Below are 26,099 nucleotides of genomic sequence, written 5' to 3' on the forward strand. Positions count from 1 at the left end.
AGGTAATGATCCTGTGTGAGTATGCACCTGGGGTGGAGGCACAGGAGGGCCATACCTAATTGTGTATGAGTGTGCACTTGGGGGGGAAGCACAGGTGGGCCATACCTGAGGTAATGATCCTGAGTGTGCACCTGAGGGGGAAGCACAGGAGGTTCGTACCTAATTGTGTGTGAGTGTGCACCTGTGGGGGGAGCACAGGCGGGCCATACCTAAGGTAATGATCGTGTGTGAGTGTGCACCTGGAGTGGGGGCACAGGTGGGCCGTACCTAGAATGATCCCTTTTTGGTACTTGGGTGTTCTTCTTCACATTGAACATGGAAATATGCAATATGTAACCAGAGCAGTTTGAAAAGAAAGGCATCCAAGGGCTCACCCCAAGGTGGGGCAGGGTCAGCTGAGCAGATTTCAGCTGACCACCAGATTTCATGTTCAGAGCAAGGTGCTCAGCCCGCAACTCCTGGGTGAAGGGTTGCTGCTATGTCATGCCTTTCTAAGAGGCAGACTGAAGCTCAGGCCGCTGGGTGGAAAGATGTTAAGTGTATTAAACTGCACAATTAAACAAACTAAAAACAAATGCCAGCTCTGCTACTGAGTTGTTATTTCACTTTGAAGAAAATTAACCCCTCTGACCTCAGTTTTTTCAGATGTAAACTGAACATAATGTGATTTCTTTTAGGATAGGATAACATATATACGAAAGCTATTTGTTACGTTACACGTTGTATCACATTAAAATACTTTCCACAGTAACTCCTGCAGTTAGTCTTCCCACAAAAGATTACCTGTGGCAATATGTAGGGAGGAAGAAACTAAAGCCAAGGAAATAAACTACAGGTACATACTAATATATTTGTTATGTATACAAATATGTATGTACTTACAATGCTTATCATTTGCCAACTATCTTTATATACATTAGCTTGTTGAAAGATTGCACAATTCATTGGTAGGTGTAATTCTGCCAATTTTATAGGAAAGTGAAGTTAAATAATTTATTTGAGATGATTCAAGTGACGTTCCCAGAAGCCCAGCTGACTCGCAAGCCAATCTCTTGCCTCCCACATCGCAGTTGTTCAGCACGCACCTGTACGGTGCATGTGTACTGCACACGTGACAACATAAGGGCAGTACAAAGAGACTCCTGTCCCCACTATCAGACCCAGGATTGCTTCCTTTCTGCTATATCAAAATAACATGGCTACATCTAACTCTAAAACTTAAACTGCGGCAGATACACAGTGAAATCACATTAAAGTTTACTGGTATATTTATGAGTTATTTACTATATGTAAATTACCATTAAAAAAATTTTTTTTACCATGAAAATTTAAAGAAAAAAACACTTTTTAAAAAGTTGTCTTTGTCAGAATAAGCTTAAAAGAAGATTGTGCACTTGATATATATTTCTTTTTTCTGTAATTTAGGACAGGGTCTTCTACAGTGTCTCACCACGTAGATCGGACTTATAGTGATTCTCGTTTTCAGTCTCCCAAGTGTTGGGATTACAGGTGTGTACTACGACGCCCAGTCTCAATCCCCATCTCAGCGTGCCCGCGGGCAGGGCTGGCACAGCACACCGGGGATGGAACTCCAGCTGCTGAGCTCTGCCTAAGCAGGAGCTTTAGTCTGCTGAGCTATCAGCCTGGCCCTGCATTTGATATTTCATGTAATAATTGCCTAACACTTATTACATATACCATAACTGTATCATTTTTTTTCTTTTTTGCTCCAAATGCCTTCAGGGCAGTTTTGGCTAGCTTGAGTTGTGGGGATTGAACCACAGCAACCTGAGCCTGACTGCTTTGTTGAAGCAGCCACTTAAAGAACTGAGCTAAGGGGCAGGACCCCCATAACTATATCATTTAAAAAAGAAACTACATTTGTACATTCTTAGAAGTTGATTTCTAATAAAAGTTCTATTATTCCATTCTATTGCTTTTGGTCCTACACTAAGATTACTTAAATATTTCTAAAATAATTTGTAATTTTTTGCCTTTTTATTGTTATTACTGTGGTGCTAGTGGATAAATCCAGGGCCTTTCATGTACTAAGCAGGGTATCTACTACTGAGCTACATCCCCAGCCCTTTTTATGGTGTTGGCTTCATACACACTAGGAATGTGTTGTCACAGAGTTACACTTCCAGCCCTAGTCAGTTACTTCTCACTGGGACACAGGGTCTGTCGCCTGTGTCTTAAATACAGACAGGCTGGCTCATGGTTTCCACGGGTTCTGTCCATGGTGGTTTGTCTCCAGTGCAGAAGTGGCATGGGGGAAGGGCACGGTGGATGACCACTGCTCACCCAGGGCAGCCAGCAAGCAGCGAGAGAAAAGGTATCCCCTCTGACCAGACCCCATCTCTGTACACATAAGACTGCTGGGGGTACATTATTTTAGATCTAAATTGTAACAAGCCCTAATTTTAAATTTTGAGATGGGGCTCAGTAATTACTAAGCCACTAGTTGTATGGGCTTGGGTCAAATTTGTGCTCTTCTTGCCTCAGCCTCCCAGAGCACTGGGATTCCACGTGTGTATAAGCCACATCTGGCCTCATATGATGCTTTTTAAAAGTATAATTACAGGATGAGGACATAGCTCAGTCAGAGAACACTTCCCTAGCATGTATGACACCTGTGTTCAATACTCAGTCGTACAAAGAATGTTATTAATGGTTTTTTAAAAATTTTATTTATGTGGGGGGGGCCTGCTCAGCCCACCAGGGGGTGGGGCTGGCTGGCATGTGGTGCTGGGGGACCGAACCGCGGTCCCTGTGCTTTGCTAAGCTTGTTCTAAGTAGGTGCCTTAGACCACTGAGCCATCTCACCAGCCCCTATTAATGGTTTTGAAGTAAAATAATTCTCATGAATACTTCTGTGATATATATATATATATATATATATGTAAATATATGTTGTATTTTAGGGAAGGGCCTACAGGGTGTTCAGGGTCTCACAACTAGATCGGACTCCTAGTGATCTGCCTGTTTATAGCCTCCCAACTGCTGGGATTACAGGCGTGCGCCACCACGACATCTCCATATTTGTCTCAGCGTGCCCCTGGGGGTGAGGCCAGCATGGCAGGCTCAGGGATGTAACCCCCGGCCCCTGCACCTGCTTGTAGGCACTTTAATCTGCTGAGCTATTTGGCTGGCCCTCTCTGTGATAATTTTTGAGAATTAGTACCATGCTGACTCTAAACTTCAGGATATATAAACGGTTCTAGGTAACTTTGCTTATTTAAAAAAACAAGAGCACCAGTGCTTGACTAGCATCTGAAGACAACACAAGCCAAGTGCAGCGTTTCATGTCTAAAGTCACGGGCATCATTTGTAACGACAGTTATTTATGCATATATATTTTTGAAATACAATGAAACTAATCACTTTTTATTCAATAAAATGGTTCTAAACTACTCCCTACTTGATTTAAAGGGATAATAATCTTTGAAAAGAAGGCACTTTCAGCCAAGCACAGTGGCTAGCAAAGCTTGAGTACTATCTGGACAACTTAGCAACATCCTGTCTTCAAATAAAAAAATAAAAAGGGCTAGGGACGATTGCTGGGCATGGTGCACATGCTTGTAATCTCAGCTCTCGGGAAGCTGAACAGGAGGGTCACAAGTTCAACCCCAGTTGGGGAAACTTAGCAATTCAGGAAGACCCTTTTTCAAAATAAGTAAGATCAGAGGATGTAGCCGAGCGTGAAGGCCCTGGGCTCAAGCTCATTTCACAAAAACACGGCACACAAACTGGCAGCATCAGCAGCAGTATGTAATGGTCCTCTCAGCACTCCTGCAGTTGGGCTGGTCGCCTTCCCAGCCTGCTCTAGACTGTCTGACTCTGAAGCGCTACTAAGCAGACGCGACTGCGCTCTGCTCGGTCTGGTCCTATGGACTTCAGTTTATCAAGATTTCTGACTGCTGACACCCATACTGATCACGCTCTCTTGGACTTCTGGGGTATGTGTTAGAGAATAAAAAAGCAGTAAGCGTTTGCCTCTAACTGGATATTTGGTCATATAAATAATTGTTCTTTGAAGATTTTAAATAATTCCTTCTCTAGCATGTACTAGCTGGCTGTGCTTCTCTTCAAGTCGAGGCTGTGTGGCACTCTTCCTGGAGCCCCTCGAGAGCCCGGCGGAGCTCGTGCCTGTCGATGCTTACTGCCTGACAAATGCCCAGAGATAGCCGCTTTTTTTCCTGCAAAATGTTAGAAATCTTGGTGGCCCAGTCTGTTACTCTTGAGGACAAACTTTCTCCTAGTACCCGTAAGACATAGCAGAGAATCAGAGTCCAAGGAAAGCAACAAGGAGGAGAAGGGCAGGCATAGGCGCTGAGGTTAGTTCTATTCAGTATCTCCTGCAGTGTGTCTTTTACAGCCCATCCTAGTGAGGAATTCCACAGGTTCTTGTGACAGACAAGGTACGACTCAGAGCAATGAGAGGCAGGAGAGTGTGTGTGTGGACTGCAGATCCGCTGAGGCCTAACTTCAGGAGTACCAAAGAGGTCTCCAAGCTCTATGAGATCTTCATATTATTAGAACAGAATGGTTGATGTAGGCTTGCGAGCACATCTTCAGAAATTCTGTTTCTAGTATCTCCAAATAATCTTTATGCATTCATGAAACTTTTTCATTAAAATCGAATTACAGAAATATTTTTGTTTTTAAAATCAGATCCTCTTGTCCATAATTATAAAAACATATCTGAAATTAAATAAGTAAAATAACTCATGCAATTTTAATGTAGCTATAGAATGGACATGGAATTAGGGTGCTGTGTATGAGTCAGCTAACAATTAAGAATTGAGGAGAGGCTAATTCTGTTGTTTCTCAATAAAGTAAAATTCTATATCTAACCTCCGAAATCCTGTGCCTTGTTTCTACGCCCTTACCTATTAAGGCAACACAGTATCTTTGTAGTTGAAAAATTCAAAAGGAATGAGTAAAAAAGTACATGTTGAAAGTTCATTAAGCTTTAAACCTCATTTGATCTTCAAACACACAGTAAAATCCCTAAGTTAACTATACTACAGGATTAACGTGGGAAGTAAAGATCACACCTAAATGCAAGTCCTTCTACCTTTTTAGAACAAAGGTTATCAGTTTTTACTATTAGCTAACAAATGCAAACATCCTGAGGGACCTCGTGCTCCTTTGATATTTAAACTGAGGTGGCTGATGGGGGAGGCTGAGGAGGAGACAGTTGCCAATAAAGGAGTAGGTGACAGTTCTGAAGAAGGGGCTAAGACATAAATGAAGAATGAAAGAACTGAGCGCTAAGAGTCAGGCAAATCTAGAAATCTTTCTGGCCACCGAGAGAGGGAGGAGGTACAAGATGGGCCAGGACAGCGCTATTTTTACATGCGCAGCTGCAAATAGGAGCACAGTGAGATGCCGGTAAGCACCAGGTTAACCAAAAACCTGCTCCACCAGCTGGAGAGTTCTCCATGGCGATCTCATGACATTACCTCACTAGGTCCTTGTAGAGAAGCTTTGCTGTTTCCAGATACGGACCAAGCACATCTTCATACTGACAAAGGGATCCACCAAGGCACAGATGTTTAAAAAGACAAAACAGGAACTCATCTCTGTCCGGTTTGCTGAACACTTCATATTTTTCTGAGTCTTCGTCTAATAAAACCTAAGATAATAGAACTCATCTTCATGTGATGTAATTCAAGATACTGATTTTAAAATTTACCACACATACTTAAAAATAATCTTAGTCCCATTTTTATTTTTGTGGCATTGGGATCAAACTTAGAGCCTGCTCACAAGGCAAGTATTTGGTCACTGAGCTCTATGCTGGCTACCCCTATCTCAGACTTCTGTGTGTGTGTGTGTGTGTGTGTGTGTGTGTGTGTGTGTGTGTGTTGCTCCAGGACCATACCCAAGGCTGGCCACTGCTCTATTTCATAACCCCAATCCCAGTCCCTACACCACTAAGAACCAGTTCTGAGACAACTGGAGGGCCATATGCAATCTACTACACTTATCCTGTCTCTGATTCATGATTAGTTACTACATCCAATGGAAATTTTATTTTATTTATTTATTTTTTGGGTGGAACCGGGCATTGAACTCAGGCCCTTGCACTTGCCAGGGAAGTGATTATTCCATTGAGCCATCTCCCCGGCCCCTCAATGGAAATTTTAAAACATGATAGGAGAGCCGGCCAGATAGCTCAGCAGATTAAAGCGCCTGCTTAGGCAGATGCAGCCGCCAGGGGTTTGATCCCCAGATGCTGTTCAGGCTCTGTCCCCAGGGTACCCTGAAAAGGGGATTGAGATTGGGCATGGTAGCACGTGCCTGTAATCCCAGCACCTGGGAGGCTAAAAACCAGGAGGATCACTATGAATCTAATCTGTGGAGTAAGACCCTGTAGACTCTACTAAACACATTAAAAAAAAATGATAGGGCTAATTTTTTTTCCTTCACTCCCCCTCCCCTAGTACTGGGTGATGAATCCAGGAAGCACTGAACTATATCCCAGCTCTGCTTTAAATTCTGAGATAGTCTCAATTGCCCAGGTTGGTTTTGGTGGCTGGCCCGGCATGCAGTACTAGATATAGTACCTGCCAGGCAGGCGCTTAGACCTCAGAGCTATCTCCCCTACTTTTTTTCATCCAGAAAGCAACCAAGTTTTGGCTGGGTGTGGTGGCATAACCCTGTAATCTCGCCACTTGTGAGGCTGAAGCAGGAAGGTGGCAGTAGGGAGACAGAAAGGAAGAGGAGAGAAAGAAGAGGACAGAGGAGGGGAGAGAGGGAAGGAGAGAACAGAGACACAACTGGTAGTGCCCAGAAGGAAAAGAAGGCTGCAGGCTCTTCACTGTATAAACTAGCTCTTCACTGTAATAACATTTATATTATTTCACGCTAGATATAAACACCCTTCATTTAACTAAAATCAAATTACATATAATCTAGTTAAAAATTCTGTACTTACTTTCCGTAGCTCATCAGAAATGGGAAATGGATCACAGAAAGAATCTAAACACTTAATGATATGTCCAGTATCTCGTACGATGTTTTCATCATATAACCGATTAAAAAACGACATTGAAAGCTGTGTGCAAGGAACACCTGTGGCCTCAACGTTTTTCACTTCAGTTCCTAAAATATTTATAAAGAGATATAAAAGTTAATTTAACATTCTCAATTACTTGTAAAATACATCACTATGGAGGTTCTAAGAAATAACGAAGTACGTCGCACGTTTTGCTAGAGTTATGTGCTGTCTGATGTTTCAGCCAGTGACAGCTAGGCGCACCACCCTTGTGCCGCAGGAGGGAAGGAGCTGAGCAGCCCCATTGCTAGAGTTACTGCAGCTGTTGCGACACTGCATACTGTGCAATGTACCATGAGTCTGTGCAAATGCTGGTGTAACAGCCCTGCCATACTGCCAGTCACATAAAAGGACAGCACAGACAATTATGTCTGGTACATAACAGCAGAGACTGTCGACTGCAGCAGCAGAGCAACGCCTAAATCAAAGGAATTTATTTCTTCAAGCTCTTCAGGCAGCGATTCTGACAGTGAAGTTGACAAAAAATAGAGGAAAAAGCAAGTCGCTCCAGAAAAGCCTGTAAAGAAGCAGAAGCCTGGTGAGTCTTCAAGGGCTCTGTCATCTTCTAAGCAGAGCAGCAGCACCAGAAATGGTAACATATTTCAGATTGGGAAAATGAGATATGTCAGTGTTTGGGATTTTAAAGGGAAAGTTCTAATTGATATTAGAGAATATTGGATGGACCCAAAAGGTAAAATGAAACCAGGAAGAAAAGGTATTTCTTTAAATCCAGAGCAGTGGAGCCAGCTGAAGGAGATTTCTGACATTGATGATGCAGTAAGAAAACTGTAGAATTGGGCTGGAGAGATGGCTCAGTGGTCTAAAGCACCTACTTGAAGCAAGCTTGGTCAAAGCACAGGGACCACGGTTTGATCCCCCAGCACCACATGCCAGTCAGCCCCGCCCCCTGGTGGGCTGAGCTGGCCACACACACAATAAATAAATGTAATAAACAAAGAAAACTGTAGAATCTAAGCCATAAAAACCTGTACTGTTGTAGTTGTTTTACTCTGTCTTTTTACATTGGCTTTTGTTTTCTAAATGTTGTTTTCCAAGCTGTTTATATTTGGACTACAGGACAATTTGTAAGATGAATACTTTTAATGTGCATTATTAAAAATGTTCTGAGTGAAGCTAATTGTCAACTTTATGAAGGAGGATCACTTTGTGCCCACCACCTAGTGTAAAATAAAATCAAGTAATTCTACTCATTTAACTGTTGTGACCTTTTTTGATCAAAGACTAGGTACTGTTTAAGGGCCAAAGTAACAATTTTATAGGCATACTAGTTTTAACTCAGCTTTTAAAGAGGATTTGTGTTGCACTGAGTTTTTAAACTTTTGATTTGTGAAATTTATACTTGATGTCTTCCTTTGAGCTGTGTAAATTTGACTTTTCCACCTCAACATTTAACTTTTCTTTTTATAACAATCTCGTTCAATTTTCATTTTACCCTGTATTTTTCTTAAATATATTCACTAATTTGGAAAGTTAATTGAAACTATCAAAATGTTATCTCAGTAAGGTATTTAAAATTAAATTATGTAAGAACTGCAGTCACTAACTCTACTGTATTAAATATTACTAGCAGGTGTAGTTAATGTCTTGTATGAAAACTCTGAGCAAGTGTATGTCATTCTGCAGTGTTTTGTGTAGCTACCTTGTTGCTTAGTCCCCACAAAATGAGGACTTCAATGTCTGAATAGCTTTCACTCAGTAAACATGCTTACCATGTGCTGATGTCTATAAAATCAGATATTGTTAAATTAGCCTAGAATTTAATAAACATTGTGAAAGCTCACTGGCCTAACATTTTATTTTATAACATTGAATAAGGGTTATATGTAGCCAGAAATATTGTTGAGCTTTACTCTCATAGTGGGTAATATGGCCAAGTTTTAGGGGTAAGAGCATATATTTCGTTCTTGTGGTCTTTAATTCAGTAGAGCTGGTTGTTTTACAGCTAATCTACTGGACAGTAGCTCTTTAGACCTGATGTTACTTAGTTTTAGTACACTTCAAATGGTTTTCATTTTTACCATAATGATGAAATTGGTTGGTTGAGGTACAGGCTACAGGGCTTTGCAGCCATAAATAGGGCATGGTGTGTGCCTTATGAAAAGAAACTAACAGTGAAGTTAAGGAGGTGTTACGTGAAGAGGAAAGTTTTCTTCACACTAAATGATATACATAAGTTATTTTGAGATTTTGATCACACTGTTGGGATATAATTAGAGGTAGAAGAGTAATAAATAATAAAAGAAAGAATATTAACTATGGAAGTGTTGCTGACATGTACTATCAGAATACTATGAAAGTCTGAAATTTTGTTTAAAAATGCTGATTAATATTTAGGTATATTTCCTGAAATTCTTTGTGGCTCACTTTTTATGAAAATTAGTACAGTGTAACTCTCCTAAGTTTTTTTCTTAAAGGTGTTCTTCCCACATAAACTGTAGTGTAAATATGCACATCATCATAAATATGTAATTCTGTAACTGTGGAATGCTTATGTTTTGCTTTGCACATCTTCCATGGAGATGCCAATGAATACAATACTCTTCCCGTGAATATTTCAAATGTTTAAGTAAAAATAAGAAATGTGCAAAAAAAAAAAAAAAAAAAAAGTTGATAGTAAGTTCTGTTTTGGGCCAGTCAGATAGCTCAGCGGACTAAGCACTGCTTAGGCAAGCGCAGGGACTGGGGTTTGATCCCTGGTACCACATGCTGCACTGGCCCTGCCCCTGGGCGCACTGAGCTGTTCACTGAGTCCAGGCGTGGTGGCGCACGCCTGTAATCTCAGCACTGGGGAAACTGAGACAGGAGGATCACTACCAGGTACAGTGAGACCCTATACATTAAAAAAAAAAGTTGTTTTATATATTTACTATCATTTGAGTATGCTCTTATTTATAAAAAAAGTTTACTGTAGTAATTTCAGCTGTATTAAACCAGCAGGACCTGCAAAAACACCTCATGTTTACATCTCCTGATGATAGCAAGAGGCTACACTGAGCAACTGGCCTCCAACTTCCAGATTCGCTAAGTATACTCTACGCTGCTCGTGTAAGAAAGTCACCTAGTGATGAAGTTCTCAGAATGCAGTCCATTGTTAGACAAGGCACAACTGTACTTGATCAACACTTTAGGGATTTTTATTAAATTACTTTGTAACTTTTTTTGAGACAGGGTCTTGCTATGCAGTTCAGGCTGGCCTTAAACTCACTTTGTAGCTCAGACTGGTATCAAACTTACAGTGATCCTCCTGTTTCAGCTTCCTGAATGCAGAAGCCACAGGCGTGCAACATCATACTCCATTTAAAAAAATGAAAGCAGCTCAGTGGCAGACTGCTTGCCTAGTATGTGTGAGGTCATAGGTTCAGCCCCTCAGGACAATAAAAACAGCCACCTCCCCTTTCTTTTATGACAGGGTCTATGTGGCCCATAAAATGTGGGAGTACACACATGCACCACAGGATGCCTGGCCCTCTTTAATGTATGTAACACACATATTGGCCTGCTTTTAGGGGATGGTGTTCTTTTACTCACAATCCTAAGGAGATGACAGACCTGGATGTTGGCCCTTGGTACAGCTTTCCCTGGATGCGTGTGATGATGGGTCTCTGACTTGAGAACCAGCTTGTGCTTAACAGTAAGCGGCTGACTGCACTTCCTATTCTGGCTGTTCAGCTACAGCCCTGTTCGGGCCTTTTGATCTAGGTTAGGATCCTAGACAGGGCCGGCATGGAGATAAGGGAGCCTGCAGCCAGGAACTGCGTAAGGGTCAGTAATTCCAAAAGCTATGCTGCTAGGAGAAGCTCGTTTCAGAGGCACAACCATCTTAGGATTAGCTCAAGTGAAAAGAAGACTAAAAAATAAGTGTGTCTCTACGTATCACTGAAAGGAAAGGAGCAGTACAGAGGCCGACAACCCAGGAGATTCGGTGGTGGCCACAGGATGAGAGACCAGCAGCAGGCAAAGCGGTTATTTTCGCAAGTGTACCCAGCTCTGATTAGGGAGAGTGGGGGCCTTTGGATGAGGACGCGTGGTAATGAAGTTCACGCCACTTAATCTGAAGCTTAAAAAAGCACGTGCTACACACTGGACTATACACCTCAGTTCACACAGTGAAGCTGCCTCCCCACTGTGATGGCCTTTGGAGATGAGGCCATGGGAACCCGCAGGGCTTCAACACAGAAAAACCTAAGTCAATAGCACTTTGCTCCTAATTCCCCAAAATTCACATTCATCTGAAAATTACATTCATTCTATTCCAACAAGCCCCAAAGTGTCAACTCATTTAAGCATCAGCTCTAAAGCCTGGCGTTCTTAGTGTCAGCTGTACATGGTCTAAACTGCATACGGGTAAGACAGTGGGGAGGTGGTGTCCTGAGGAGAACTGCTCCCCAGCGCAAGCCGGTACATGAGGCATGCTATGTGCTTCCAAGCTGCACAGGTGGGCCATGCGGGGACACGCACTCGTGGTCCAGGGGAGGAAGAGGAAGGAGGAATTAAGAGATGAGTGCCAAGCGAGTCCACACGTGAGCACGGCTCAAGCTAATCCCTTCATCTTTTCCACCCATGGGGTTGAGATCCTGCCTCTACCGGGTGGGGGAAGGACCCTTCAAGTCCAAGTGGCCCAACCCCTGTGGCTTCTCAGGGGCACGGTGGCCCACAGCCTCAGCCTTCTCTCTCCAAGGTGGCCTGTCACAGGGAGGTTGTAGCACTAATGACCTCTGAATTGGCCACCTCCAGAGTCTTCCCTTTTTTCTATTTTTATTTTTTTCCATAATTTTATTGAGAAACAAATAGCAATGAGACAGTTTCAAACCAAATTGGTAATAATTAACACATTGCATACATTCTTCCTAGTGGTTAACTGCTGTACATCTTCCCTCTTCTTACAGAATATTTCATGTTCAACGCTGAATAGCTCAGTGGTCCAGCCCTTAGGATCTAAGAAGCCCAGCAGTCTTCCTTCATTTCACCTACTTTTCCCTGGCCTTTGTACTGCAAACTGGCAGTGGCTGGGGCAGTACAATCCCATATCTAATTCCAGTTTCTCGGAAATGGCTTCTTATACCCATAAGTCACATCCTTGATGCCTTTATCAAATGTTTTTTCTTCGGTATCCTTACTGGGTATTATGGTTTGTGTATAGTTGTCCCCCCCAAAGCCTCCTGCAGTCTTGGGGCAGCTTCTGGAGTTTGGGACTGGGTTACTGTGGGCACAGATGCTGTACCTGCCCTGGGCAGGTAATCTGCATTACAATGTAAGGAAGGAAGGGAAGCTAGCTGCGTGGGCTGCTGCTACTCCTCCTTTTGCGCTCTTGCTGTTTGCCGCTGCTATGAAAGGTTGCCCTCTGCTCTGTGCTGCTCTGCCTTGAGGCCAGCTCAATATGCACTGAAACCTCCAGTAACTGTGAGCTAAATAAACCTTTCCTCCCTTCTGTTTGGGTGTCAGATATTTGTCCCAGCAACGAGAGAAGAGTAACTGAGACACTGGGCTAAATAGACTATCTCCAAAAAAGGTTCAGTTATGTTTTTGATTCCATCACTTCCAAGCTCTGCCTTCTACAGAACTCGGAATGCAGTTGAGGCAAATTCTCTGCCACGTTCTAACCAAGCCCGCTGTTCGTCCAGTCTCCAACACTGCACTTCAGAGCTGGCACTGGTGCCGCCCCCAGTCGCCACACGTGTTGAGCACGTCCCTCACAACTCTTGCAATCTTCACCACTTAGTTCGCAGGCCACTTCCGTATTTTTCCGTGTTATAAAAGCATCATATTTCTCAGCACCAAAATCAGTATCAATCTGTTCTGGAGGCTGGGAGTCCAAGATCAAGGTACCAGATGACTCATTTCCTAGCAACGGATCCCCTGTGTGACAACCAGGTGGCTGCCGTCTCCAGGTCTTCCCACAGCATCGCTGGTGTTTCTTCCTTTTATCATAAGGGCACTAATTTCATTACAAGGGCCCCACCTTGGTGACCTCATCTAAATGGAATCACTTCCTGAAGGCTCCACCTCCAAATAACCTCACAATGAGGCTTTAAATGCTAACACAAAAATGAATTTGGGGCGAGGGCACAATTCAGTCCACTAACATGTGCTATCCCGTTATGTAGGAATTCCGTTAAACTGGGTTTCACCAGCACGTAGAAGACACGTGTCTCACTCGCCTCCCTCCTCACTGAGATACAGCGCCTGACACCCTCTACGTGAAGCAGGACAGATTATTCTGGCTCCTGTTTCGGGTCATGGTCTTGCTGGCTCGGGGTGGAACTGGCATGGCAGAGGGGTGTGGTGGAGGACAGCCGCTCACATCATGGTGCTCAGGAAGCAGAGGAGGGCAGGCAGCAGCCCCTGCAGGTTACGGCCCGTCAGCTGCCTCTAACCAGATCCCACCTAACAGCAAGTCAGCCTTAAAGCCCCATAATCGTAATCTCCCACCAAAAGCCTGAGGGGACATTCTTGATATAACGCATACCAACACGCAATCCAGCACTCTGACCACACACAGAAAGTTACGAACAAGTTGCTTTCCTCTCCTAAATGCCAGCATATATAACACACTAGCCCCCCGCCAGCCTTATTAGATGTCTTAAGTTAGTGCTTGTTTGACAATCTCGCCAACGTGGAAATGACAGAGGCAACCCAAGGCAGCTGTCAAGGTCTTCAATTCCAGAGCCTGTATTTCAGTCTCCATGCTACCCTGCCAGCAGTGTTAAACTGTGCAAATTATGTGGCTTATGCTCCTAATCCTCATTTGTAAAGCACTGACCTCTCTCTCAGATTAAACAACGTATGTGGTGCCCTTAGTTGAGTACATACGCAGGAAGCCTCTCATATATGCTCCACAACAGGCGCAGTGTGTGGGTGAAGGAGGAGACGGCCCCTGGCCACGACGAAGCCGCGCCAACAGTCAGGAACCAGTGCAGCTCGCAGCGAAGGAGGCTCCATCGCTTTTCTCTCCCTTTTTCCCTTTCGGTACTGGGCATTGAACCCAGGGCCTTCACATAGAGCTACATGCTCAACCGTTTCAAAAAATCTATTTTGAGACAGGGTCTTGCTAACGTGCTAGGTTGCCTGGCCACTCCTGAACTCATGACCCTCCTGCCTCAGCCTTCCACAGTGTGGGGACAGGTGCGTGCCTCTGCCATCATTCTCCCGGGAGCGGCTCACTTCTGGAAGTTTGCCTCCTCTCTGGTTTTAAAAGCTGATTTTTTGGTGTATAAAGGTCCCCAGGGGAACTCTGGAGGAAAACTGACTGATAGATCAGGAGAAGAAAGAAGGAAAAGAGGTGAAGACAAGGGAACGGAAATGTCCTGGTGCAACTCCACTCTCGGGAAACGGAGCCTGTCCCGCTTTCCTCTACTTCTCACTGGTCCTGCCAGGCACATGTGCAATTTCAGAGTCTCTTTCTGCTACGCTTATTTAAAAACTACAGAAAAGGTCAGTGCTATTTTGCGAAGTATGTACCAATATGGGAAAAGACTGAATACTTTTTTCAGTGAGCCTTACTTTTTTCAAATAGAGTGGTGACTGAAATTACTGTAAGTATGCTTTATAAGTACTCTGGTACACGGTTCTGAGTATTCTCTTTTGAAAATTTGAGTTGGCAAATATATTTGTGCTCTGATACTCAGTTTAATTTTGTAAGGAGTCTGAAGATCATGCTCTACTGGCTTTTTGTGCTATAAATTTTACAGTAGTCTTTAGCCAAAAGCAATAAAAGCCGACCTGCTTAGTCTAACATCATGAACTATTTGTAATCTTGTTCTCAACTAATATTTTAAGAAAAGATATTTTTGTGTTACAGCTTGTAGAATCCCACAAAAACACAATGTGTTAACTTACCAAAAGACCACCCAACAAGAACATCTAATTTCACACCAACTTACATTTTCTTGAGCGTAAACACCTATCCCGGACCAGCTTCTCCTACATGAAATACTGCTTTTATTTGTTCTATTGTTGACACTTGAACCCTAATTAAATTTAAAATACTGTGCTCCTGTTTTTGTTTTCAAAATAGCTTTTACTAAATCTATTTTTTTTCACCTGAGAGTGAAGATATATAAATGAATGCTGTTAACTGCTATCAATACAACATTCTTCTGAAAATTTAGGACCCTCCATGATTTAATGTTATTGTTACGAATTCCACGGTGGCTGACTCGTCGGCAGAGATTCGCGTCCTCGAGGAAAGATGCCGCGTCGCCCAAGCACTCACGCAGCAGCGGCATGATCTCGACGTTCTCCCTCACCTACTGCTCTTCTCAAGCTCTAGCTTCTGCAGCAGAACCTGTAATGCTAAATTATTCTAATTCACACACCCTCTCTAACCTATCAACAAGTTCCTTGAGTATAGCTTTTCTCCTATCAAAATGTTCCTTGGATCTAGCAAAATACACGGAATGAGGAAAATACAAACCTTCTAGATTAATAAAAAGCGAGAGTTGGGTGTGAGCTGCACACCTGGATCCCAGCACACTGAGGCTGGGGCAGGAGGTCCCTGAGAGGTAAAGGCCAGCCTGGGCTACGAAGTGAGTTCAGGGCCAAAGACCACCCCAAAAAGCAACAACAAAAACAGCAGCCCCCAAAATAAAAAAACTCTTAGGGCAGCAGGGGCTGACCCCAGGGACTCCCATGTGCTGGCTGAATGCTCTAGCACTAGCGCAGTCCCATCTGTGTGTTCCCTGAGACAGGAGCTTGCTCTGCTGCCCAGGCTAGTCTCAGGCCTGCCTGCCTCTTGCCTCAGCCGTGCAAGTGGCGGGATTGCTAGCACCACTGCATGCGGCCACAACTAGTATTTTTAAAAGGAAAAGTTCTCAGGCAAAGTTTTTTACAATCTGAAAAGATGAAAGTTTGGGGTTGGGGAGATAGCTCAGGGGTCTAAGCACATGGCTGGCAAGCACAAAGACTCGGGCTGGACTCCTGGTACCACTTGCCATGCTGCTCTGCGGGTCACTGAGACCAGGCATAGTGGCGCACACCTGTAATCCCAGCCCTGGGGAGGCTGAGACAGGAGGATCACTGTGAGTCCAAGTTGCATAGTGAGACCCTGTACCAAATAAATAAAGAAAATATTAAAGATGAAAATTAATTTTCTTTACCTAATGTCATCCACTGTCCAGAAGAATCTGAAAGTAACTCCAAGTTTGCAATAACATTTGGGTCTTTGAAAAAAGCCTAAAATACAAATTGGAGGGGAGCATGTTAGACAAGTTATTATAAATAATAATAATCAACTTCTAAAGTAACTTTTAGTAAATAAGTTTAAATTTCAAAAGAGAGGATTGCGGAAGTAGCTCAGTGGTACAGTGCCTGCCTAACAAGCGTAACGTCGTGAGTTTAATTCCTTGTACCAAAAAAAATTTTAAGACAACTGTAAATTGGTAACATGTCTAGTAAGTGAAGCTTTATTACATTCAAGTTGGAATCTGAAGTGTGCACAGTAAGTAAGGTCTTTGGAACTTAATTTAATAAATAAAAATGATTTACAGTAAAATTAGATTATATGTTTGAAATCTTTCTTTCCATCTTTTTTTCTGAATTAATCACCATAATAACCATTTATACTCTAGGTCTAAATATAACTGTCAATTTAATTCTTGCCAACAGGATCAGAGCAGTGATAGATTTGACTTGCTAGAAATGAAAGTTCTCTATATAGCAAAGCCAATGTAGCAGTCAAGGAGGTGTAGTTCCAAGTACTAGCAGCTGACAGGCTGAAAAGGCAAATGGAAAGTTTACTGAAGGCATTTCAGGCATCTGAAACTTTTCAGGAGGTGGACAATGTCAGACTCAAGACTGAAGTGTGGGAATGAAACAAAGCCATATGGAGAACTCCCCTGGTGAGGAAATCGCCTCTTCTGCAGCCCCACCAAAACCCAGGGAGGTCATTAACACTTGCTTCTTCACCCAAGAACGAATTAGGCCAGACCCCACTTAAGATCCAGGCACTGAGGCTGCTATGGCCATCGACATTACCACCATCCCTTTCTACCCAACTCCACTGCTATGCTGAGACTGCCCAGCCAGAAAGCGGGGTGCTTCTGCCACCAGCTCTGCCAAGGAAATGGGTTCTGTGGGAGCTTTCTTTGTATCACTCACAAAGAAGGTCGGTCGGTCAGTCAGTCAGTCAGTCATGGGATCCAACCCAGGCCTTTGCATTGAGCTACATCTCCAGCCCTTTAAGTTTTTTATTTTTATTTTTCTGGATAAGGCTCTAAGTCATGAAATTGCCAAAACTTGGGATCTTCCTGCTTCAGTCTCCCAGAGTTCTGGGATTACAGATACACGCCTCCATGTCTACCCTTTTAGAAAACTTTCAAGGCAAGGTCTTGGTAAGCTTCCTCATTTGACCTTGAACTGCAATCTTCTTGCCTCAGTCTCCCAAGTAGCCAATGTTTCAGGCACATGTCCTCATGCCTAAGCTCAAAACCTGTCTCGAACTGACCAGTCTGGTTGGTACACCTATGTCCCAGACTTCTATTTTCTTGTTTGTTGCTGTGGACTAAATCTAAGGCCTTGTATATGCTAAGTACTTGCTCTGCCAGAGCCAAGCCTCCAGCCCAGCCAACGTCTTAGTTCTGAATACAAGGGAATACCTTGAGTTACTCTGTGTTCTATTGAGCTTTGCAGAAAAAATCCACAAAGCACCCCAAAATTTACAAATTACCCTCAAGTCACATGGGTGTTCACAAACTTCTGAGCAGCCAGAAAACACAATGCCAAAAAAACAAAACAAAACAAAACAAAAAAACCCACAATGCCCATGATGAGTAATAAGAACAATAGATTGATTTAAAAAACAGCCACAGGGGGCCGGGGAGGTAGCTCAGTAGAATAAGCACTTGCCTGGTAAGTGCAAGGGCCTGAGTTCAATCCGCAGTTCTGCCTAAATAAATACGTAAATAAAATAAAAAACAGCAACAAATATAAAGAGGGTGATATGACATGTCCAATGGCCAAAAAAAGCTCAATAAGAAAAACTGACAACTGACTTAAAGCTTGCTCAGATACTGCGAACAGACATGTAACACATCATCAATAAATGCAAAGGAAAAAAAAAAATAAGACAAGATGCTCAATTAAGAGCAGTGAAAGAAATATGACTCAGGTATAAATAAGCCACATACAGTACTCTATACCACCACAGTTCCTGGGAGGGCCAAGCAGGAGAACTGCGTGAGTTCAAGGCGAGCCGCAACTACAGCAAGTACTGCCTTCCGAAGAAGGAACGTGGAGCATTAGAAATCCAGGATTTGGGAGAGGAAGGGGATGCACTGCCAAGCGTCTGTCAGCATACCTCTACGCCCAGTTAACTCCTACTTAGCCTTGAGGTCCAAATTCAATGCTTTTTTTCTCCATTAAGCTCTTTTCTGAACACCATTAGATTAGGACTGCCTACCTGGCACACGGACAGCAGCTTGTACTCCTCTGTAACGTGGCATTTTACTGTCTTCTTTTTCAGTCTTTAAGTGCCATGAGGGCAGACAAAGTGTTTGCTGGACTTTGGAATTAGGAAGGCAAGAGTACTTCTAATTAAATGAAGGACACAGAAGGCAGTACAGAGGAGTGAAAGTAAGTAGTAGGATACACAGCCTTGATTCCTGCTTCAAGAATTGTAGGAAAAGAGTGACAACTTGAAGAGCATGGTGAAAGATAGCAAATATTTATTGTAACAATTTAAACAGTAAGGAATAATTTATAGAAAAAAATCATGTGAAGCATGGTGGCACAAGCCTGCAATGTCAGCACTCGTGGGGCTGAAGCAGCAGGACCTCTGGTTGGTGACCACCCGGGGTACACAGTGAGTCGTGGTCAGCCTCACTATGCCTACACCTATTTCACTACACCTGGCTACCACTCACCAGTTTCAATTGTGAATTTTAAATTGCAGAATGGTTTTGACAACTACCCAAGAAAGATTCCTGAAAATGTAGCACCTGGCTGTCCTGAGCGGAGTCCAATGTGCCACTGAAAAGACCACTTTACGAGGCAGAGAAAGTGGCAAGTGTGGTGGCTTTAAGGTGAGAACGGATAGGCTGTTCCACTCAAAGAAAGCAAAGGACACAGTAAAAGGAAAAATGATCAGACGAGGCCAGAGTGAAACTGAACCTTGAGGTGAAGTGAGGAAATTTTAATCTGTGTGTGTAGCTGAAGACTGAACTCCGTCTGACCTGTTAGGCGAGCTCTCTACCTCTGAGCTACAGCCTCAGCCGTTTTCTTAATTTTGAGCTAGGTCTTGCTAGATGGTCCAGCCTGGCCTCCAATGTGCAATCCCCGGGCCTCATCCTCCCCAGCACCTGGGATTACGGATGGGCACCATCACACTCAGCTAGAATCTTACTTTTAAGCTTATTCTTAGCTACATGTGGCGGTACACACCTGTAATCCCAGCACGTGGGAGACTGACGCAAGGAAACCAAAGGTTTGAGGGCAGCCTGGTCTACAGTGAGACCTTGTCTCATAAAACAAAAACAAGAATTTACACTGGCTGGAGGGCCGAAAACGAGCAGTTAGGAGGAGGTGACTGCAGGAGAAGTGACCAGGCAGAGCTGATGCGGCAGGCAGGGTGGTACCAACTACAGAGCATATATATGGACTCGACGATACTTAGAGAAGAAAGAGATTCCTCAGAGAAGGAAAAAAGGATGACTCCCGGGGTTACTGCATGACAAGCCGGGCAGCCTAAAGGCCACGTAACAAAAAGCAATGGAGGGGCTGGCATGTGAGATGAGAACTGCTGCGGCTGCACATGCTAAGCCACGGCACACACGTTCTGTCCTCGTGGTGTTTATGCTTTAATAAGGCATTTAATTACAGGTATATATATTAAGAAAACCAAAAGGAAAACTGGGGCTGCAGTTTGGTGGCACAGCACTTGCCTGGCATGCAAGGCCCTGGACTGGATCACAAGCACCACAATAAACACATATACACAGAAAATAAAACAGAAAGCACTATTTATGAGTTATCATTTCACTATTATTATTGTGCTTTTGGAGACCAGGTATAATTCAGGCTGGCCTTGAACTCACCACGCAACCAGGCTAGCCTCCAACTCACGATCACTCTGCCTCCTGAAATGATTACAGATTTCCTTTATATTATTCCTCAAAAAAAGAAGTTGCTTTATAACTTTTTTGAAGTTTGTCAAATTAGAACCCTAGATTTAGTAATTATTCCTGGTATTACTAATTCACAATCACTTTTTGGACATCTATATAAATGGAGGTAGATTAAGTGGCCCCAGAAAGTAGACATACCAATGAAATAGGTCTTTACTAAAGGCCCCTTGAATGAAGCAATGCATGTTTTGTCACTGGAATATAACTATACACCTAAAATGAATTTACACATAACTATTCCTTTTTGTAGGTGATATTTTGTTACCGAATTTGCAGCAAGACATTACAAGGGATTCTCTATATCTGAAGTTCAGGAAAGCTGATGTGCTTTAGAAAATATTAGGTGACTTACAAACTAACTTGGCAACCAAGACACTGATATCAAAATACACATGAAGACTTTATACTTACTTCACTGTGACAGGAAAAGAGAAATTAATCTAAGGAGATACTTAACTATATACCTATCTGGCAAACTGCTGGTTTCTAACTCAGTATTAACGCTCTCTTCCTTAATGAATTCTGATTTATGCAGGATGGCAACGTGCTCAGCTAAGTCTGTGCTCCTAGCTCCCTCGGATACGGTCACATGCCCAAGTTCTGGTCACGAGATGTAAGCCTAAGTGTTGTGCACACCTTAAAAAAAACTCTGCCAAGTTAAGACTTCTTGTTTATATGGAAAATTCCCCTTGTAATTACCTAGTATTGTGCTGAGGATTCTGGCACTACTACGGATCATAAAGCTTTCTCTTTAGACCAAATGTTAGACATTATATATGTAGAACACTGCTACTTGGATGTACCTCCAGGTGAAAATGCCTGAAGCCACACTTACTCTTCACAGTCTACTCATTTAGCAGCAACATCAACAGTCAAATACGCCAGAAACACAGGACTCAGCTTGAGGGTTCCTCTGTCCTTCACCCAAGCTCTGCCTCGTCTGTAAGCCTGTCTCCTACGTGCCTGCCTGGCTGGCTGTTCGGGTGTCAGCCCTAACTCAGCACGTCACCAGCACAGTCTAGGTCATGGATGGTGAACCTTTTAGAGCTTTCAATGACAGCAAATACTCACTGTACATGTGCCATCGGTTTGCCACCAATGGTCTAGATGAGGTTTCGGGTTTCTAATTCACCTTCCACACTTCTGCCAAGGTAATCTCAGCATTTTACTTGTTTTTATGAGGTCAGGGATCAACCCCAGCGTCTGGTGTCTGCTAGGCAAGTAGTCCACCACTAAATCACACTCCAGGTATATAAAATCTGTGTGTCTCCTCCTTTACTACAGCTTTAGTGGCAGAGAAGTGCTCCCAAGAGCTCATCTCAACTTTTTCCACCACTATCCTTCAATTCTGCCTCCTGACAAAATCATTATCTTTCCTATCCTAGGACAAGGAGCTTGATTTTAGATAGTTAAGATAGCTATACTACTAATTTCTCCTAGTTCATTGAAAAGGTTTGTGCTATATGGTTTGGACAATTAAATGCTGGTATCTTGTACTCTAACTAATTTAAAGATAATAGTGTGTAATGTACTAACGACTGCTACCCCGTTGTTTTGAAATTTTGTTGTATTATTTTTCTATTTATTTATTAGGTATTTGGTATGGTACAGGGTTTCACTACACAGCTTGGACTCACAGTGATCCTCCTGTTTTCAGCCTCCCCAGCACTGAAATTACAGGTGTGTGTCACCACATATTTTTCTCTTAAAAAAAAAAAAAAGAAAAGAAAAAAATATTGTCTTTTGTTAAACCCTTCTTGGACCACCTTGATCAAAAATGATTACTTTCAGTGATCAAAAAATATGATGACTACATAAATGGTTAGTATTCATTTTAAAAACTGATTGCTTAGTGTCACCAAAGCATCTTATACTTAGGGCGAGGCCAATGTCACTCTGAATGCATTTTTATTTCCCTCTTCAATTGGGTGTATACACTTAGAAACCAAAGAAACATTTGCTATGTATATGTTTCCTTCCTTTCATTTACTCCTTCACAAATAAACCTCTGGAACACGGCTTTTTGGTTGAAATAAAATTCTACATCCAAAATTCTGGTTTCAACAACAGTTTTTTTAGTTAGGAGTCCATGCAGTAGACCCAGCAGGGGAGATGGGTGTGGTGATGGCGACCCTGTAACCTGCACAGCTGAGGTGAGAGGGCTGCTACTCTGGTATGCTCCAGTAATTTAGATTTAGAGGGTCTCAACATAAGAAACACCAAAGGGCTTAGGACAAAGATTAGTGTGAAGGTCCTGGGTTCCAACACTGGCACTGGAAAAATAAACAACAAAACAAAAACAGCAGAGAATTTGGAATCAAAATTCTGTTGCTGGGCATCAATAAATTACTTAACTTTTTAAAGTTTCAGAAGATGGGGGTCAAACACCAAACTTACACCTATTAAATGCTAAGTGCTGTGGAAAGGCAGAGGGAGGCTAAAGAAGGTTAAATCACTTTCTAAAGTCACACGCCTTGCAAGTGCCAGAGGTGGAATTTGAACCTACATAGCTAATGAGAGGCCAAATGCAGGAAGAAGCCAGGTTTCAGAGGGCTGTAGGCTTATATAACTTCAACTACTCCAAGAAAAAAAAACACATTATTTTTGATATGATCATGTGAACATATTGCTGGGCTCTCTCAGCTTCTTTGCAAGTGAGTCAATGAGGGGGCCCTGGTGATTTACTAACTTCGAGCCAGAGATGCTGTGTACCTGTGTCCGAGGCTGAAAACAGGAGGGTCGCTGGTTCAACCTGGCTCAAACAAATTAAAGACTCATTAACATAGAAATAAATCACTTTCTGGGGCACATGCTTTATTTCCATATAAGTAAGTTGTGTAGGTAAAAACAATTGTCTTTTTTGGTATGAAAATGTGGGAGTGACACTGCTTCGTGGACACAAAAAAGATAAACATGAATGTTTAAAAGTGGAAAAGTAGTGCTGCCTGAAACTGTAGAAATCTGTTGTGCTTTATGGACGACTCCTGGAATCTGTTAAAAGAATTCTGTACTGACCACCCCAAAATAAAATCAACCCCTCGATACTCCCTTGTGTGGAAATATCCTCAACTTCCGAGTCCCTTGGCGGGGTGACCTTTTCCCTCTGTCTAGGACATCTGCTATACTGCCCACTATTTTTGTGTTGTAGAAATTTTAAAATGTCTTTTTTTTTTTTTTTTCTCAGAACCAGGGATTGAACTCAGGCCCTTGTGCTTGCCAGAGAAGCACTTATCCACTGAGCCATCTCCCCAGCCCTTGTTGTAGAAAGTTTAAAAAAAGGGGGGACAGGTGGAGAGATGGCTCAGTGGAGTAAGTGCTTGCCTGGCAAGCGCAAGGGCCTAAGTTCAATCCCTGGCTCTGCAACAAAAACAAAAGCAAAACCCCAAAAGCATGTTTCTAGCTTTAGATATTTTTTTAAACATTTCTATGGTTTTTAAACTGTATATACTTATAAACTAGATTTGGGACACAGTAAGTAGTCCCAACATTTACTGAATATAGGAATAATTCTCAAAACTTTTATACCACTCTAAAATTTAGTGAATTGCTGGGCGTTGTGGCCCACACCTGTAATCCCAGCACTGGGAAGGCTGAGGCAGGAGGATCATTGTCAGTTTGAGAACAGCTTGGGCTACAAAGTGAGCTCAAGGCAAGCCTGAGCTATACAGTGAAACTGTCTCAAAAAGAAAAAAAAAAAAAGAAAAAAAGAAAAAAAAGAAAAGAAAATTCAGTGAATTAAAATATGATCATCTTTTTTTTCAAAATAGATTGAGAGCCAATACTGGTATAAATGAAAATTATAAGGCTTTTTTTTTGTTCCTCGAATGCCTTCAGGGCACTTTTGGCCAGCTGGAGAGGTGTGAGGTTCGAACTCCAGCAACCTGAGGCTGACAGCTTTGTGGAAGCAGCCACTTAAAGGCCTGAGCTAGGGCCAGGCCCCCTAAATGAAAATTATAAAAAAAAACCCTATAAAAATCTAAATATGAGTATTTAAGAAATGCAACTGAGTATTATAACATTACAAACTATCTCAGGCAAAGTTTAGATACTTAATTTATTCTGTACTATGGGCTGAAAAGTGTCCTTTCAAAATTCATGTCCTTTCTGAAATCTCAGAATGGATGTTAGCCAGGCATGGTGGCACACATCCATAATCTCAGCACTGGGGAGGCTGAGGCAGGAGAATCGTTGGAGTTCGATGCCTGCCTGGGCTACAAAATGAGTTCAAAGCCAGCCTGAACTGCACAGGGAGATCCTGCCTCAAAACATAAAATTTTAAAAAACGAGAGTGATATTAGATGAAAACAGGGTAATTATAGAGGTAATCAGTTAACATAAGGTCATGGAGGGGCAGCTCCAAATTACTGGCTCCCTCAGGGGAGAAGAGAGACACAGGTCAGAGAGTCACCTAGGACCTAGGCAGAGGCAGATGCTGAAGTGATGCAGGTGTAACCAAACCATCCCAGCGATTACTGCCAATCACTAACTAGGAAGAGGCAAAGGTTCAGAAGGACAGCTCCCCTGCCAACCCTTTGATCTTCACTGTCTAGCTTCCAGAACTGGGAGGCAGACAACCTGACTTGGGGCTTCCTTTCCTGTACTCCATCCTACTGCCCTTCTAACTACAGGCAGTGATTGGATTTTTTTCCATGTACTCGTGATCTTGCCAAGGGCCGGTAAGACCCCAAGAGCAGGGCCTCTTACTTTGTTTTTTCTCCCATTTCCAGTGCCTAAGCACATCTGAAGTTTTTGGTGTTTGAGAATGAATACATTATGCCCACTACTATAGAAAGGTCCACACTTACAGAATATGAATGGCAAAAAATGAAGCTAACATCACAGATCCTAAAATTATCTCCAAATTGACGATGGAGAGAGGAGGGGACAAAAGGTTTGAAAATAATGACTTTATGGAGCCCACAAAATATTTTGGAGTGAGCTTTACTCCTTCCAAATTATCTCTAAAGATTTATGTATTCTAATCACTATGCCATTACTTATAACGTTATTAGGGAATTCTTTATCCAGAATTGCAATAGAGGCTGAAGCCCAGTTCTCAGGGTGGATTTGATTTTGAGAAATGACCAAAAAATAATCTAGCCCTAAGCCCTCCTAAATAAAGCCAATGACAACGCTGGGTAGTCATATTAAAATGAAAAATGCCTATTAAAAAACAACAACCGGAGAACTGGAGAGTTCTCCTTCAAGGGCAGATCGAAAAGTAGGAAAAGAAGTTAAATGAAAAACAAATTTATGGGCGCATCTAGCCCCCTGGAGGCTGAGACAGGAGTCTGAGGCCAGCCTGGGTTCCTTAAAGAGCTAAAGGCCAGACTGAACTATGTAGTGAGACTGTTTTTTTAAAAGCAAATAAGGCGGGCAGGGTGCGCCAGCCTGTAATCCCAGCAATGCTGAGCTGAGGCAGGAACTTTGCTCAGGAGTTCGAGACCAGCCTGGGCCTTAAGGTGAGTTGAAGGCCAGCCTGAACTGCGTGGCAAGACCTCGTCTCGAAAAAACAAAACAAAAACAAACAAGCAAAAACCCCAAAGCCTACCAAACAAAAAGCAAAAATAAACCCAGACAGGCAACTGTAAGTGTCCTTTAAAGCACACTACTCGCACGTTGCACTAGCTCCAACTCCAGGACCGACGTCCCCGAGGGCGTGCGTGCTCCCTCCCCGGACGCCGGCCAAGTCGCGGGACGCGCGCCCTCGGGGCCCGCCCCCATACCAACCAGCACGAACTCCTCCTTGCGATAGGCCCGAAAGGTCTGGTCAAACCCGAACGCCTGCGCCTTGATTCTGCCCAGCATGGACCTGCGGCGGGGAGGACACGGTCAGCGCGGGCCGGCGGCCGCGGCCTCCACGCCCGCCCGCTTCCCGCCGCCGCCCGCGCTGC

At 43.1% G+C, this 26,099-nt stretch overlaps 1 protein-coding gene, 1 long non-coding RNA gene and 1 pseudogene across 3 annotated transcripts in view; 1 reads left to right on the forward strand and 2 right to left on the reverse strand.

Annotated features, from left to right (window-relative positions):
* The window catches only part of LOC111815156, a 696-nt gene extending 566 nt beyond the window's left edge, over positions 1-130 (reverse strand). Inside the window, exons 1-2 of the long non-coding RNA XR_002819933.1 lie at positions 106-130; positions 28-55 (exon numbers count right to left, since the gene is read on the reverse strand). This is a non-coding gene — a long non-coding RNA (uncharacterized LOC111815156). The remainder of the gene's footprint in view (positions 1-27; positions 56-105) is intronic.
* The window catches only part of CUNH11orf70 (chromosome unknown C11orf70 homolog), a 30,383-nt gene that overhangs the window by 3,979 nt on the left and 305 nt on the right, over positions 1-26,099 (reverse strand). For both annotated transcript variants that reach the window (XM_023709446.1, XM_004626154.2), the window contains exons 2-5: positions 25,936-26,017; positions 16,183-16,258; positions 6,947-7,113; positions 5,469-5,641 (exon numbers count right to left, since the gene is read on the reverse strand). In XM_023709446.1, the coding sequence (XP_023565214.1) occupies positions 5,469-5,641; positions 6,947-7,113; positions 16,183-16,258; positions 25,936-26,017 (498 nt within the window). The remainder of the gene's footprint in view (positions 1-5,468; positions 5,642-6,946; positions 7,114-16,182; positions 16,259-25,935; positions 26,018-26,099) is intronic.
* LOC105741445 lies at positions 7,181-7,858 on the forward strand (annotated as a pseudogene).

This window comes from Octodon degus, unplaced genomic scaffold, assembly GCF_000260255.1.
Source record: "Octodon degus isolate 3935 unplaced genomic scaffold, OctDeg1.0 scaffold00012, whole genome shotgun sequence".
Taxonomy (NCBI): domain Eukaryota; kingdom Metazoa; phylum Chordata; class Mammalia; order Rodentia; family Octodontidae; genus Octodon; species Octodon degus.